Below are 17496 nucleotides of genomic sequence, written 5' to 3'. Positions count from 1 at the left end.
CCAGCTGCAGATGTTCTGGTTGATGCCCAGGCTGAGTAACTTGGACACCAGCTGGCTGGGGATGATGCAGTTGAATGCAGAGCTGAAGTCCAGAAACAGCAGTCTTGCGTAGGTGCCAGGGTGTTCAAGGTGTGTCAGTATGTTGTGGAGGGCTGTGTTGATGGCATCTGCGGTGGATCTGTTAGCCCTGTACGCAAACTGGTGCCGGTCAAGGCTGGGGGGGAGAGAGGCTTTGATGTTTTTTAGCAACAGTCTTTCAAAACACTTCATCACAGTGGAAGTGAGCGCCACAGGTCTGTAGTCATTTAGGCTGCTCATAACTGTTTTCTTGGGGACCGGGACTATGGTGGCAGATTTCAGGCATTTTGGGACAGTGCAGGTGGAAAGGGAGAGGTTAAAGATGGGGGTAAGAGCGTCTGCCAGCTGGTAAGCGCAGTCTCTCAGTACTCTCCCTGGAATCCTGTCCGGGCCAGCTGCTTTCCTGGGATTTACCCTGCAGAACACCTGCCTTACCTCCTCTGTGCTAACAGAGAGTGTTGGGGTGTTTGTGCGTGGGGGTGGTGTGGGGTCAGTCTCATTCCCGCTCACCTCATAGCGTGTGAAGAAGTGGTTGAGCTCCTCAGCCAGGTTGCTGCTGAATGTAAACATGTGTCCTGTTGTTTTTCAAACTGAGAGAAGTGATACTGAGACACAAGGATCATCCTGGACCAGAGTCACAAGGACCATCCTGGACCAGAGACACAAGGACCATCCTGGAAGACATTCTCTTCCTAAACCACCTCAGTCATATGTTGATGCAGCTCTGTCATCACATGTGAATCATCATTCTGTGATAAAGGATCAAAGACTTCGTCCAATCAGAGGAGTCTCCTCACACCAGTTGGCGGTGGATGAGTGGTAGATCGAGTCGTCTTTCAACAAGAAAGTTGTGAGTTTGATTCCTGGCTCCAGTCGTCTCCATGCCAACGTGTCCTTGGGCAAGACAGTGTTTGACTGTTTGATAGAAACAATGCATAGAATCACTGTATGAATGTGTGAGTGAATGGTGAAGCAGCTATCAGTGTCATCAAGACTAGAAAAAAATGTGTATAAATATCAGCTGTGATGAACTGATGAAACCTGTGACAACATGAGTCCAAATCTCCTGAGTGACACTTTAATAATAACTTTGCTGCACTGACACAAAGTGACCACACGGGGAAGCAGTGCACCAGCACCATGTTTAATGCTGATTTCAGCAGCAGGGGGCGCTCACTGCACAGTCAACTCTGACTGTGTCAGTACAAGCACATTTAAAACAGAGAACTATACCTTTAACACACACACACACACACACACACACAGAGAGAGAGAGAGTCAGTGTAAATTATCATCATCAGACAGTCACGAACCAGGGAGAGAGAGAGAGACGTTCACCTTGACAGACTGGCTCCTCCCCCTCCCTCTCTTTCTGTGGCTCCGTCTCTCGGGGCTCAGTGTGTGTGAGTGGACACACTCCCGTTCCTCTTGTTTCCTAACGTGGACTCGGATTCTCTGCTCTGTGACGTCATCAGCACATGAAGGTGAGTTCTTTCCCTATTTTACATCACAATAAACAATGATGACAATGACAAGAAAGAAAAGCTGATGCTGCTGTGGCTGAATGATTGACAGGTGACATGTTTGTATTTAAGTGACATGTTAGTATGTTAGTAACATGTTTCTATGTTTGTGCATTAGTAACATGTTTGTATGTTAGTGACATGTTTGTATGTTAGTAACATGTTTGTATGTTAGTGACATGTTTGTGCATTAGTAACATGTTTGTATGTAACTGACATGTTAGTAACATGATTGTGCGTTAGTAACATGTTTGTATGTAACTGACATGTTAGTAACATGATTGTGCGTTAGTAACATGTTTGTATGTTAGTGACATGTTTGTATGTAACTGACATGTTAGTAACATGATTGTGCGTTAGTAACATGTTTGTATTTAAGTGACATGTTAGTAACATGTTTGTGCATAAGTGACATGTTTATATGTTAGTGACATGTTTGTATTTAAGTGACATGTTAGTAACATGTTTGTGCATTTGTAATATGTGTGTATGTTAGTGACATGTTTGTATGTTAGTGACATGTTTGTATGTTAGTGACATGTTTGTATGTTAGTGACATGTTTGTATTTTGGCTGATAATCTGATGATGCTCTTTGTCTTTGTTCAGCAGCGTGAAGCTGAGGATGCCTCGCCCTCCACAGTCCAGAAAGCAGCTGATTGGATGAAGCAGAGTCACGAGGATTCACTTATCAACTGACGTGATGTTTGTTTTGTTTTTGGACCAAATTCTCTTTTCATGAAGTGATGAGGATTTATTTTCCATCACACAAGAAGGAAACCTCTTCAGTGTATTATATCTGCTGAAGCTTCAGGTCTACGGATTACATCTGATGAAGCTTCAGGTCTGTGGATTATATCTGCTGAAGATTCAGATTTGTGGATTATATTTGCTGAAGGTTAAGGGTCGTGGATTATATCTGCTGAAGCTTCAGGTTTGTTGATTATATCTGCTGAAGCTTCAGATTTGTGGATTATATTTGATGAAGCTTCAGGTGTGTGGATTATATCTGCGGAAGCTTCAGGTCTGTGGATTATATTTGCTGAAACTTCAGGTTTGTTGATTATATCTGCTGAAGCTTCAAGTCTGGGTTATATTTTCTGAAGTTTCAGATTTGTGGATTATATCTGATGAAACTTAAGGTCTGTGGATTGTATCTGATGAAGCTTCAGGTCTGTGGATTATATCTGATGAAGTTTCAGATTTGTGAATTATATCTGCTGAAGCTTCAGGTCTGTGGATTATATCTGATGAAGCTTCAGGTATGTGGATTATATCTGATTAAGTTTTAGATTATATCTCAGTATTAATATGAATCCTCTTTTTCAAAGATAATCCCAGATTCTTGTTGCCAGTCACATAATCGCTTTTCCTGTTAATCTGATCACAGAATGTTGATAATCTGATGAATGTAATGTGACGTTATTGTTGTTGCTGTTTGTCTTTAGTAGGTTGGAGGAACAGATTATAATCCCGTCAGTGCCATGGTGATGTCACAGGGCGCGTCCACCTTCCTGTTGTGTTTCTCTGGTTTCTGGTTGGGTTGGGCCGTCGTCGTCATGCTCTGCTGTTTCTGCAGTTTCCTGCAACGTCGCCTCAAACGTCGTCTCGACGACCGTCTGCAGTCTGTGGACACGGAGCCGCTCAGCTGTTCACCGCCACCACTCCTGGCTCCTCCTCCTCCTCTGCAGCCACCACTACAGCTCCGCCCCGCTCCTCCTCACACCGTCTCGCCGCCTCTTCCTCTGCAGCTTCCTCATCCGCTGCCACAGGCAACCTGGGTCAGCCTGCCAGGTAATGCACATGTCAATCATGTTAGAACACGCCCCCTCCTGGAGAAAGGAACAACTGGCCACCGTAGTTTTCTCAGGTCCCACCATCACACACTTTTGTCATGTGACAGGAAGTCTTCCTCTCATTTCCAGACGCTGATGTCATCGGGAAGCCGCCCTGCTACGAGGAGGCGGTCCTTATGGCGGATCCTCCTCCACCCTACAGTGAGATCTTGGCCGACCCTCAGGGCGGGACCTATCAGAAGCCTGTCCTGCTCCGAGCAGCCCCGCCTCCTCTGAGGGAAAACCAGAATCGTGCGTTCGAGTCTAAGACGGGGAAGTCTCCGCCCACGGCCGTGCTTTTCCCCGACCGCGGTTACTCGTCGCTGATTCGCCTGCCGTCGTCCCGGCGCTGGGACTCTCTGGGTCGTCTCCTGTCCAACATGGACCTGAACCACAACAACCTCATGATGCCAACCACTGCCGCCATGGCAACCATGCCACGCCGAGAGCTCAGGGCTCAACATGGTGGACATGGACTCAGAGGTGGAACACAAGGAGGGATACAGGGTTTCCCAGGCAGGTTTCAGGGGCTGCAGGTGTGTGGTTTACTGGGCCGCAGCACGGCCGTCTAGATTCTGACCATGGATGTATTATAAGAACTGGATAGAGCTCCGTCCTCTCTGCCTTGAAGACAATTTTGTCATGGTGGCCACTTCTGGTACTGCAACAAAAAATACAAACATTTCCCAGAGTGACATCACGTAACGTCACGGCTGTGCACAAGCACAGCAAAGCATGGTCACGTGACGTCACGGCTGTGCACGAGCACAGCAAAGCACGGTCATGTGACATCTCAGGAACGCTGTCAGTGAAGCGTACGATGTGAAAACTTGAGAAATGTGAATAACTGCTGCACACGCTCATGATCTACACAACCCGCAAATAAATGCCCAAGTCAGAAACTTTATTGGCATATGTGCTGAGTGAGCCAGAGGGGCGGAGCTACATCCATGCTTCTGACTGTCAGTCACTGATGGACTTCCTGTTTCCTGCTCATGGTGAAGGTCAGCAGAGGATTTCCTGAGCTGCTGTGTGTCCTTCTCTCCTCCACCTCCTTCTCTCCTCCACCTTCACCTCCACACTCTGCTGTTGCCATGACTCCCGGGAACTGAACGTCCTGTTGCCCACGACAACCTCTGGTCTTTTATCTGTGATGTTTGAACGCTTTGTTTGCTGCTCGTCTTCTTGCCACAGACATGAGAGACAAAGTCACGTCTTTAAGGGTAGACCAGGACCAGGACCAGGACGAGTTTGTCCTGGAGTTTGTTCACAGTGGTTAACCACACTGTTAACTACTGTTAACCACTGTTAACTACTGCAGTTACCATTTTTTGTTTATTCTGTTCAGAAAAAAAACTTCTTTATGGATATGTTTGATTTATTCATTCATTCATTCATTCAGTCATTCATTCTCACATGTAGTGTGTAAACTTTACCTGAAGGAAACAAACAGTGAATTTACTTCTGTAGAAAATTCTGAATCACATGAAATAAATGTATCACTTTAATCAGAGTAGCCTGTTTCTGTATGAGTGTGAATCCTCATCACTCACTCATGGGCAGATTTGAACGTGTGAATCCTCATCACTCTCTCAGGGACAGATATGAACGTGTAAATCCTGGTCACTCATGGACAGACATGAACGTGTGAATCCTCATCACTCTCTCAGGGACAGTTATGAACATGTGAATCATCATCACTCTCTCAGGGACAGATATGAATGTGTAAATCTTGGTCACTCATAGACAGATATGAACGTGTGAATCCTGGTCACTCATGTACAGTTATGAACGTGTGACTCCTGGTCACTCAAGCACAGATATGAACCTGGTCAGTCCTGGTCACCATGGACAGACAAGAACGTGTGAATCCTGGTCACTCATGGACAGACATGAACGTGTGATTCCTGGTCACTCATGGACAGATATGAACGTGTGAATCTTGGTTACTCATGGACAGATATGAACGTGTGAATCTCTGAAGCTCACTGGCATGGCATCTGTTGCCTAGCAACAACCACTCAGCCTTGTTTACATGTGTTACAGAGAGAACATTAGCCCACCCTTCCAACACTCTGTCACATTACCACGGCAACCCACTGCCCAGTGGTTGCCCGTCCCCCCCCATGTTGGCAAGCACATACACCCACAGGCTCCGCCCACTGTTATATCACAGCCTCACAGTTTAGTTAATACGTTAATTTAAAGGGAGACAATACAGGTCACATGACCATGAGTTCTGTGTCCCCGCCTGCTAAAATCACTGCTTTTCTCTTTGATGTTTGATCCAGGTTTTGGTCTCTATGAGAACCAAACCTCTATGGTCCTGACAAGGTCAGAGTTTATGACAGGACACATACACACACATAGCTGAATATGATGAAAAGAGAAACAATCAGAGAGAGAGAGAGAGACTTCCTGTCTCACTCCAGCCGAGGGAGGAAATGTCTCTGTCCACTGTGGACGAGACTGAAGTTTATTCACATGTTGATTCTAACTAAGACGCTCAATATTGGAAACAATTCTGATTTTATCTTTAGTACGAACACAAACTGAGGTGTTGTCTTTGGTTTCTGTGATTGACAGCGAGCATGAGTGGGCGGAGTCAACATAATCTTCATGTATCAAGTTTCACTTACACAGAATAAATCAATGACGATCTGTAATGAGATATGTTCCAAAACTAGTGCTTGGTTGGTGTGGGTGTGTCTGGTTCTGTCTCCTCCAGGTTGACTCCGCCCCCCCCGAGACTCAGGTGTTTTGAGTTGGTCATCAGTGGACGTGAAAAAGGTGAGTGTTTCATCTTTATCACAGTGTTTATCACAGTTTTTACTAAATATATTACAGATTATAACTATTACTACAGATTATGAATATTACAGATTATTATATTACTACAGATTGTAAATATTGCAGATTACAATATTACTGCAGATTATATATTACAGATAATGATATTACTACAGATTGTAAATATTACAGATTACAATATTACTTCAGATTATAAATATTAGAGATTATAAATGTCTGAGATATTCTATGAATATATACATCATGAAAGGGCTCCCCCTGCTGGTGAAAGTACAGTTGCACTCATGTCTTGTTTGTCCACAGGGTCAGGGTTCATGTGTTCATCGCTGATAATCCAACCACGTACCGTAAACAAATGTGGAATAAGAATAAATTAGTTTAAATGTATAGGTTATAGAGAAACTATACAATTAATTTATTTTCAGTGACGTTTACAATAATTGCTTTGATTCATTTTATTTTTTAAAACTCTTTGATTTAGTTCATGAAACGTAAATAATCACCTTGACACAAAGTCACGTGCTGATTTTATAATAGTAGAAAATCAAAATAAAAAGAACTTTCTGACCCCGACGTGATTTGAACACGCAACCTTCTGATCTGGAGTCAGACGCGCTACCGTTGCGCCACGAGGTCTGAAGAATGACACGTAGCAGAGACGTAATATGTACACAAAGCCAGCGCCGACGGTCCTCGCGCAACACACACAAACACACCACAGACACAGACGCACACACCACAGACACAGACACACACACCACAGACACACACAGACAGACAGGGGAAAGCCCTGATGGACAGAGTGTCCAGACTGAGTCCTCTGCAGTCAGAGGACAGACAGTGACCAGAGTGGCAGAGGCCGCTCTGGACCATAATGATGATATTATTGATGATTCAATGGGTGAAATGATCAAATGTGCAATCAAAACACTAAAACTAAAGTAACCAGCACGAAAAATAAGAAAATGTCAAAAGAGAATTCACAGGTGTCCTCTGAGGGGTCAGAGGACAACACACAGGAAGACACTCTGGGTGACACATTGGAAGACACACAGGAAGACACACTGGAGGACACACAGAGCACACAGGGTGATGAGGAGGCAGGGGAGACACACAGTGATTACTACTTCTCTCGTGTCAGAAAGTTTTTAGCTGACACAAAAGGAGAGAAGGGAGTGAACATTGAAGAGTTCTTCCCTGATCTGCGTCTCTTCAGTCAGTCAGTGAGGTCTCTGATGAAGAACAAAGGAGACCTCGGTCAACCTGTCTTTATCGAAACAGAGATCTTTCGGCTGAAATATCTTTTAACTAAAGTTTGACTCCAGCTAGAGAAGGAAAACAATGGATGAGTGTGTTTATTTTTTCTATCTTTAGTTTGGTGGGTGTGTTTTTGTTTGTTTGCAGCTCTTTTTAATCATGTATGAAATCAAACTGGGCTCTTTAAACATTAACGGTGCTTGTCAGGACACAAAGAGAGCTGCACTTTTTAACTTGATCCAAACCAAACAACTGAATGTCACTTTTATTCAGGAGACACACAGCACCTCTGACAATGAGTGTGACCGGAGAAGGGAGTGGAATGGGGAGCTGGTTTTGAGTCACAGGGACAGTAACAGTGGGGGGGTCGGGATTCTCTTCTCCAGAGAATTCACACCTTTTAATTTCACTGTAGACAAGGTCGTTCCAGGCCAACTTTTAAAAGTGACTGCTGAGTTTGAGAGTTTTTAAGAGCAGTGTGATCAGCCCTGTCAGGTTCTCTGATCACTCCCTGGTGCAGTGTGTGGTTTTTATAAAGAATGTGAAATGTAGAAGTGCGTACTGGCACACCACACTGTTGACTGATAATGGTTTTAAAGAGTCACTCAGATAGTTTTGTTTTTTTTTCAGACGGTCATGGGGGAGGATCTTCTGTGTGTCCTGCAGGACAGTCTGAGCAAGGGACGGCTGCCTCTGAGCTGATGGAGGGCTGTCCTCACCCTCCTCCCAAAGAAAGGAGACCTGCAGGAGCTTAAGAACTGGCGTCCTGTGTCTCTGCTGTGTACCGACAATAAACTGCTCTCTAAGGTGCTGGCCATGAGACTCAGGAAGGTGATGGACCAGGTCATTCATGTGGACCAGACCTACTGTGTGCCCGGCAGGTTGATATCTGACAACATTACTCTAATTTGGGACATTTTGGACCTCTCTAGTTCATTAGGTTCAGAGTTTGGTCTGATTTCTCTAGATCAAGAAAAAGCTTTTGACAGAGTTGAACACCATTACCTGTGGCAGATGCTGCAGGCTTTTGGCTTCAGCTCAGGTTTTATAGCTAAGATCAGGGTCTTGTACAGTGACATTGAGAGTGTGCTGAAGGTCAATGGCAGATTAAGTGCTCCTTTTAAGGTTCAGAGAGGTGTTAGACAGGGCTGCTCAATGTCAGGCATGCTCTACTCTCTGGCCCTGGAGCATTTTCTCCAGAAGCTGAGGTCTCGTCTGTCTGGTCTGTCCTTTCCTGGCTGTGAGGGCTGTTTTAAATTGTCAGCATACGCTGATGACGTCATTCTGTCTGTGAGGACTCAGGATGACATCAATAGTCTGACCCAAACTGCCGCTGACTTCGGGAAACTCTCCTCCGCGAGAATCAACTGGGAGAAAAGTGAAGCTGTGGCAGTGGGGGAGGGGCTAGAGAAGAAGCTGGTTCTACCAGGGGGCTTAGTGTGGAGAAGGGGAGGACTTAAGTATCTTGGTGTCCATCTTGGAGATGCAGCCTCTACCTCCCAGAACTGGGACCTTTTTATTGAACAGGTTGAAGGTCGTCTTAAGAGGTGGAGATGGATTTTACCCAAGATGTCCTTCAAAGGTCGAGTCCTCATCATTAATAACCTTGTGTCCTCCATGCTGTGGCACCGGCTGATGTGTCTGGACCCGCTAGAGAGGCTGCTGTCCAAGAGGACGCTCTGGGGGACCAACTGCACTGGGTCCCCCAGAGTGTCCTCTTTCTCCCCAAGAGGAGGGGGGCCACGGACTGCGACTCTCTTTTCTGGCTCCTGAAAGAACCAGTGGCTCACGGGACAAGGCTCCACTGAGTCGCAGGACCATCCTGACTCCAGAAACTGCGCAATGCCAGGGTCCTGACCCTGGGCCGTGTGGTTCAGGTGTGTGGACCTCGCCTGGACAATGCTGCTGCTCTGGCCCAGTGTCTGGGGACCAGGTCAGTCAGTGTGAGTGGTCTCCTGCTGAAAGACTGGAAACAGCAGCTGACTGACTCTGAACTGACTCTTTTAACGTACTATTGTGACGGCTCAGCTCAGCCTGATCCCACTGACTCATTCCCCAACATGAATATCACTCCTATTTTTGAAAGTGACTCTGGTTTTTATTTGAAAGTGAATGATCTTATTGATTATGGTTTGTGGAACATGACGGGAAAGACAATGTATTACTTAGTTTTAAAAGCACTACTGCAGAGCAAGCTCAGGGACAGAGTGGACACTCCTCCAAGCCTGAGTGGAAGGCTCTGTACAAGCCACGCTAACCAAGAAAGCCGGAGACCTACATTGGATGATTTAGTTTTCGGTTGATTATTTTGTTTGTTGAATTTCTTCCTCTGTTTTTTTTTCTCCTCCAGAGCCAAAAATGTAAAGGATAACATGCTCTGAAGCAAATAAAGGAGACTTAAAAATCAAATCTCTCTCTCTCTCCCTCCCTCTCTCTCTCTGCTGAGAAATTGCTGCAGAAATTTACGTCAAATCAAACCTATCACGATGGAACAAAACCGGAAGTGCCTGCCTAACTTCAGAATAAAGTATAAATATAAGCAGACGAGTGTTGCTGTAACAAATGTTTCTTTGATTGACATTTTTTTCAAACAAGAAGAGAAGATCAAATATGAGTCTAAACGTTTAGAATAATTCACGTGGCAAAATAAGACAAGTCAGTAAAAGCATAGGCTCTTATTTTGAAAACACCACCGGTAACCGACAGACTTGACGCTGCTGCTGCCGCAGCCTGTGCGGTGTTTGCTCTTTTCACGCAGAGAAGACTCCTGCACACACACACACGCACATACATGTACATGAACGAGCAGCCGGACACCGACACCGGACCCCGGGAACATGGTGGCGGCGGCGACGGCGGGAACAACGAGCTGCTCGGTGCCGTAGATGAGAAGAAGCAAGGCGGCGCGAGGAGGAGGAGGAGCTTCACTTAACAACAGACACAGGTCAACGAACAATACGTCCATCCATCCATACGTTCATTCATTCATCCGTCCATCAATCCATTTCTCCATCATCCATTCATCCATCTTTTCATCCGTTCATCGTCCATCCAAACTACATACATGTATCTATAATGTGTGAATATGAACTGTGATGTTGTCATAGTAATAAATTAACAGTTATAATTCATTCACAGTTGTGTTTGTTGTTGTTCAATAATTACATCATCATCGTATATGATGTAATTATAATTACAGATGTATGTATAATGTATAATTCTAAGGTACGGTTGCATTATATTATGAGATAATCAAATAGCTGCAATCTGCATCTTAACCACTAGATGGCACTAAATCCCACACACTGTTGGTGTTGTCACTCAGTGGACACAAGGCCAATCTCAGTGGACACAAGGCCAAAGGCGAGGTCATTGGTCTGTCAGGGTCAGACACACAGAAACAACCATTCACTCATTCACTCATTCACTCCTACACTCCTACAGTCAGTTTAGAGTCCACAGTCGCGAGAACCAGTCTCTCATTTTGTTGATTCCGTGTTTGAAATCCTTCAGATTTAGCTCAGTGACACAAAGTAACTAGGGATGTCCCGATCCGATATTGATATATCGGAGTGCCTCTAAAATCTCGGATGTAAGTGCTCCGATACAACAGTCCATCCTGCTCCAGCTCTTCTATCCAGCGCCCGTAGTGATCACGTGGGCTCTGTGTGTTGGATGCATGTAGAGCCCATGTGATCACAACAACAGCGTATGTGTGCTACTGATATTTCAGAGGCTACAAAGCCGCACAGAAAGCGTGAGTTAGCACCATGCTAGCTCATCCTGAGGCGAGCAGCTAAAACAACATTATTTCATAAACCAGCACCAGTGTTCTCTGTTTAAGTAATATCACTTGATCAAGCCTATTCTAACATTCCGCACTACAAAATAAGTCAATAAAGTATGTATAAATCGTGCTGATATCGTATCGGATCAATATCGCTATCGGCCAACACTCAAGGCTGCATTATCGGAAAGTGAAAGTTGCATCGGGACATCCTTAAAAGTAACCACACGAGGCAGCAGAGGACCAGCAGCTGAAACCACTGATTAATGACTAAAGTTAATATACTTTGGACCAAGAGAATAGAAGGAAGAAGAGCAGGGAATGACTTCTGTCCCTCTGTCTCCATAACATCAGTGTCCAGTGTCACAATAAATGTCTTTCATTCCTTTTCATGCTAAATTACAGACACATTTTAATGCTGAATCACTGTGTTCACAGCGACAATGAGGGGAACCTGAACACAGCAGCTTGTTTCTAAGCAACAGCAACATAGTGTGTGGCAACAAAAATCATGGGCTACAAGGTAACATGCAAACCTCACAGGTAACATCACAAACATAACAGTCAACATCACAAACTTCACAGGCAACATCACAAACATCACAGGTAACATCACAAACATCACAGGTAACATCACAAACATCACAGGCAACATCACAAACCTCACAGGTAACATGCAAACATAGAAACAGAACAGGTAACATCAGAAACATCACAGGCAACATCACAGGTAACATGCAAACATCATAGGCAACATCACAAACATCACAGGTAACATGCAAACATAGAAACAGCATAGGTAACATCAGAAACATCACAGGTAACATCACAAACATCAGAGGTAACGTCACAAACATCACAGGAAAGTTTTTCTCTGAGGTGTTTAGGGCCGAGTATAAAAGTTTAAAAGTAGAAAGTTACAGGTCATCCAGGACTTAATGTCTCTGAGACAGTCCTGGAGTTGACCAACTTGATTTATTTCATCGGGCCTCGTTGATAAATATAGCTGTGTGTCATTTGCATAACAATGAAAGTGTATGTTGTGTTTTCTAATAATGTTCCCTAGAGGAAGCATATATAAGGCTTTATCATTAACATGAACAAACTGGAATCCATCAGATAAGTATGATTTAAACCAGCAGAGGGCAGCACCTGTGATCCCTGTGTCAAATGCAGCACTAAGATCTAACAGGAATGTAATGTAATGTAACAGGACAAGTAAAGAGACTAGACCAGGGGTGTCAAACTCATTTTTGTTCAGGGGCCACATACACCACAATTTGATCTCAAGGGGGCCGGATCAGTAAAAATAGCAAAATAATAGAATAATAACCTATGCACAACAAGAACTCCTTTGTTTTTTCTCCTTTGTTTTACATTTAATGAAGGATAATTTTACAAAACATGAAATTTCTTGAGAAATATAAGTGCAATTTCAACAATATCATGCCTAAATTTACTATTTACACAGCACATTGGATCTATAAAGGCACAAACATTTAGTCACGGGTATCTGGAGCATTTGACATTACGTTTAGATTAGTGTGAAACTTTAACAAATTCATCCTGTGGGCCAGATTGGACCCTCTGGCGGGCCGGTTCTGGCCTCCGGGCCGTATGTTTGACACCCCTGGACTAGACCATCATCTGAAGTCAAGAGAAGATCGTTACTAACTTTAACTAGTGCTGTTTCTGTGCTATGGTTTAATCTAAAACCTGACTGAAAACAGGCCATTAATGCACAAATATTCACATGTGCATTAATCAATATTCATATTGATTAGCAACTGCCTTTTCTAAGATTTTAGAAACAAAGGGATTAGAGTGAGTCGGGTGAGTCTGGGTTGGTTTGGTCTGGGTCGGTTTGGTCTGGGTCTGGGACTGTTTGGTTCTGTGAATACATTTTAATTGACTGTGGACGGAGGAATTTTGTGTCCGTCAACATTTGTGTCCTCCTCAGATTCCTGGAGCAGCGATGGACCGCGTCAGCCTCCTGTGGCGCCTGAGGCGTCGCGCTCGCCGCGGTGCCCTCTGCATGGCCTTCTTCTGCGTCTCCATGGCGCTGCTCTATGCCATCTGTGCCGAAAACAGCGTTCCCGTCACTGATGCCATCTTCGGGGTGCGGGCGAGGACGCGGGCTCAGCCTCGTACACACTCTGTCATCAAGGTCAGTTTCTTCTTTTATTGGTTTACTTTTCCATCTCTGCACATCGATTCCTCTCACTCCTGTCTGTCTGATACCGACAGGTGCTGAGGAGCGGAGCTAAGCCAGCGTTCATCGACCCTCAGAAAGGTGTCGTCCCAGGTGACCCTTACCAGCCAATGCCTGTCCTCTCCTCTCCAAACTTTACCACTGACCACAGGGAGGTTCCGTCCAGGAGGAAGTCCAGAGAGCGTGAGCCCTCCAGGTTTTTTGCTCATTTGCTGCCACGCCCCTTCACCCGTGCGCTGGAAACCCTGTTTGGACGGCGTCGCAGGGGCGAGCTGAGCGGTAGAGGTGGCGACGCCGAGTTCTTTGGGCCTAGCGGGCCACTGGGACAGGTGTGGGATGACGAGATGTCCAGTAGCATGCTGGGAAACCGTCTGAGGAAGGTGGTGAGGAACTATCAGGTGAATAAAATAAAACGGTTTTCAAAGTTTCATCAGAAGAACCTGACACCAGGGCTGGGCGATAAAACCAGAACATTATATATCGCCATAGACACTTCTGCGATATCGATAGACTGAACGTTGGATTCAGTCCCTCAACATTGTTACAAAAAACAAGAAAAGGAAAGATGAAGCAGGTTTGGTTGCATGAATAAACTCGCAACCATGTTTGTAGCCTGGAGAGGTCAGTAGAGAGGTCAGAGATCAAACAGCCACAACAACAGTGTGTGAACACAGAGTGAGGAGGTCCAACATCTTTTGAAGAGACACAGTGAGAACACACACACACATGATCCATCAATTTCAACCAGTTCTGTGGCTATGATCACCTCATTAACACTGTTAGCTTTAGCTTTAGCTAACTGTGGCAATATCAATTTCACCACTGCAGGACAAATAAAGGACTATCTTATCAGTTACTTTATATTAGTTACTTTATATCAGTTACTTTATCATCAGTTACTTTATATCAGTTACTTAATCATCAGTTACTTTATATCAGTTACTTTAACCTCAGTTACTTTATATCAGTTACTTTAACCTCAGTTACTTTATCATTAGGTACATCAGTTACTCAGTTATTTAACATCAGTTACTTTATATCAGTTACTCAGTTACTTTATCATCAGTTACTCTTTGAACCACATGATCATAATCCAGATTATGGGTTTTTTTTTTGTTCTCAGGCGATGAACAAATATGGAGTCGAGGTTTCAGGTCCCGGTGGTGTCTCTAGTCGGCCGAAGCTCAGCGGCCCCGAGCTTCTCTGCCAGCTGAGGGACAAGGCAGAGGTCGCAACCTTGACCTCTGAACTTCAGCCCTTCTCATCACTGCCATGGGCCTCCCTGCTGCCATCGAAGCCGCTGACCTCTGACCTGGGGCCGTACAGGAGCTGCGCTGTGGTGTCGTCAGCAGGATCGCTCCGCCACTCTGGACTCGGCAAAGAGATCGGTGAGTGCTGTCCTCGGCAGATTCCTGACACAAACTGGGAACGGTGTCACGTCACGGTTTTTGTTCTTCTGTCAAACTGCAGACTCCCATGATGCAGTGCTGCGCTTCAACACCGCACCCACCAACGGCTACGAGAAAGACGTCGGCTCAAAAACCACCATCCGCCTCATCAACTCACAGGTGAGTCACTAATCTTAACCATAACCAGTTCATGACTAACACTAACCTTAACCTAACCACATTCAAATCTTACTAAACCTAACCAGTTCCTCAGAAATTAGGTTATGTCTCACTCAGACCAGGTCTTGGTCTCCATGAGGACGACTGGTCCTGACAAGGTCAGAGTGTATGACACACACACACAGAGCAAATGTAATAACAGAATGTTTCCATGGTGACAGGTGATGGCGTCCGATGATCATCGATTCCTGTCCAGCTCTCTGTACAGCTCAGGTGCTCTGGTGGCCTGGGACCCCGCCCCCTTCTCCGCTGACCTCACTCAGGTGTTTGTGGTGACGTAGTGACAGACTGAGAGTGAATGTGAATCAGTGTGAATAATCAATGTGAATCATCAGTGAATCATCATTGTGAATCAGTGTGAATTATCAATGTGAATCATTGTGACTAATCAGTAAATCATTACAATCAGTGTGAATCTTCGTGAATAATCAGTGTGAATTTTCAATATAATCAGTGTGAATCATGATGCATAATCAGTCTGAATATCATTATAATTAGTGTGAATCAATAGTGTGAATAATCAGTGTTAATTATCATCATAATCAGTGTGAATCAATATAATCAGTGTGAATCATCATCGTGAATCCTTGGTGTGAATCAGTGTTTGTTAATGCACACAATAACTGAATCTTGTGAATAGATGTGAAAAGACGAGAATGAAGAAGAATAACTGAACATAATTTAATGTGAAAACGGGTGAATGTGAATAAGTGAGAGAACATTTGAAGAGAGTGAATAAACATGGTTTCATGTCCACAGAGAACACCCCCCTTGTTTTCAGTATTTTGGATTAGCCCAACCCACAGGAGACAGAAAGACTATAGAACGTCCAGTGGTTTTATTTCATGCTGAGCTACAGTCAGTTGTCCTCTAACATGTCACAGACGTCACTTTTTGACACATTTTACAAGTAGATGGTGATAAAAAAAGTCAAATGCAAAGTTTGCCAGCAACAGTTTTCATATCACAGCGTGACTACAAACATACTTGTATCCAAAGCAACTTACAATAAGTGCATTTCAACATTTGGGTACAAATAAGAGCTAGAAGTAAGTAAGAGCTTCAAGTAAGCCAAACTATGAAGTGCTAGTCATAAATGCGATGTATAAGCGACTAGTCGACTAGTCGATCTTGAGTCGAAATTTCACGGCTTCAGTCGACCATGAAATTCTTTGGTTGATTACAGCCCTAGTTTCATGTGTAAATAAATAGTCAAATGACCAATGATCACTAATCCAGTTTGTCTTTTCTTCAGTGGTACAACAGGACAGATTATCCAATCTTCATCCAGTACCAAAGATATCGCCGACTTCATCCCCTGCAGCCATTTTACATTCTTCATCCTCACTTTGAGTGGCAGCTGTGGCAGCGAATCCAGGACAACATGGCTGAACCTATCCAGAAGAACCCGCCCTCCTCCGGATTCCTGGGTTAGTCCTGGGTTAATCCTGGGATAGTCCAAGGATAATCCTGGGTTAATCCTGGGATAGGCTGAGGATAGTCCTGGGTTAATCCTGGGTTAATCCTGAGTTTGTCCTGGGTTAATCCTGGGATAGTCCTAGGATAGTCCTGGGTTAATCCTGTGTTAGTCCTGGGTTAGTCCTGGATTAATCCTGGGTTATTTGTTCTTCAGTTGTCATATAATCTCGTTGTGTACCGTCAGGCACCGTGCTGATGATGTCGCTGTGTGACGTCGTACACGTCTACGAGTTCCTGCCGTCTCGGAGAAAGACGGAGCTGTGTCATTATTACCAGCGTTTCTATGACTCCGCCTGCACGCTTGGGGCGTACCATCCTCTGCTCTACGAGAAGAACCTGGTGAAGCGCATGAACCGAGGCTCCGACCACGACGTCTACACACAGGGACGCGTCACACTGCCGGGGTTCAGCAAGTTGAACTGCAGCCACGCTGCTGTGAACTGACACACACACACACACACACACACACAGACAGACAGACAGACACACACACAGACACACACACGCACACACACACACACACACACAGACAAACACACACACACACAGAGACAGACACACACACACACACAGACAGACACACACAGACACACACACACACAGACAGACAGACACACACATACACACACACACAGACACACATCATTTATGGACTGAAATGTGGACAAATGCATGTTATGTCCTTAAACTTGTCAGATTTGTACAGAATGAGCCTTTACTTTGAAACTGTGTCCAGATACTGAAACATGTTCTTACTCTTCCACTCGCACATTTGACCTTTACTTTGAAAGTCTCTTCTTTCTCTTCATCTGTTCCTGGATGTGGCACATGATTCAAGCTGTTCAACATTGTTAGCTTTAGCATTAGCCCCAATTTAATCAATAAACA

General features: G+C 44.6%; 2 protein-coding genes and 1 non-coding gene across 10 annotated transcripts; 2 read left to right on the top strand and 1 right to left on the bottom strand.

The window, feature by feature from the left end:
• The first annotated feature begins 1439 nt into the window (after window positions 1–1439).
• LOC122779533 (proline-rich protein 7) lies at window positions 1440–4947 on the top strand. 8 transcript variants are annotated; one of them, XM_044041994.1, is made up of 4 exons: window positions 1440–1562; window positions 2212–2861; window positions 3051–3393; window positions 3525–4947. In XM_044041994.1, the coding sequence occupies exons 2-4, from the start codon at window positions 2730–2732 to the stop codon at window positions 4004–4006; spliced, it is 957 nt and encodes a 318-aa protein (XP_043897929.1). In that variant the 5' UTR covers window positions 1440–1562; window positions 2212–2729; the 3' UTR covers window positions 4007–4947. The 8 variants fall into 8 exon arrangements, with proteins under 8 accessions (XP_043897929.1, XP_043897928.1, XP_043897932.1 ...); XM_044041993.1 differs by having other exon boundaries at window positions 2209–2861; XM_044041997.1 differs by lacking the exon at window positions 1440–1562 and having other exon boundaries at window positions 2121–2443; window positions 3048–3393.
• Window positions 4948–6809: 1862 nt separating this feature from the next.
• On the bottom strand, window positions 6810–6881 carry trnaw-cca. The gene has a single exon. It is a non-coding gene; the product is annotated as a tRNA-Trp (tRNA).
• A 3334-nt stretch (window positions 6882–10215) lies between these two features.
• Window positions 10216–17072, top strand: st6gal1 (ST6 beta-galactosamide alpha-2,6-sialyltranferase 1). The gene is made up of 9 exons (XM_044041241.1): window positions 10216–10446; window positions 11728–11812; window positions 13250–13456; window positions 13537–13899; window positions 14625–14889; window positions 14972–15069; window positions 15291–15392; window positions 16385–16559; window positions 16793–17072. The coding sequence occupies exons 2-9, from the start codon at window positions 11801–11803 to the stop codon at window positions 17050–17052; spliced, it is 1482 nt and encodes a 493-aa protein (XP_043897176.1). The 5' UTR covers window positions 10216–10446; window positions 11728–11800; the 3' UTR covers window positions 17053–17072.
• The last annotated feature ends 424 nt before the right edge of the window (window positions 17073–17496 follow it).

Source organism: Solea senegalensis, linkage group LG13 (assembly GCF_019176455.1).
Source record: "Solea senegalensis isolate Sse05_10M linkage group LG13, IFAPA_SoseM_1, whole genome shotgun sequence".
Taxonomy (NCBI): domain Eukaryota; kingdom Metazoa; phylum Chordata; class Actinopteri; order Pleuronectiformes; family Soleidae; genus Solea; species Solea senegalensis.
This window is presented reverse-complemented; position numbering and strand designations above follow the sequence as displayed.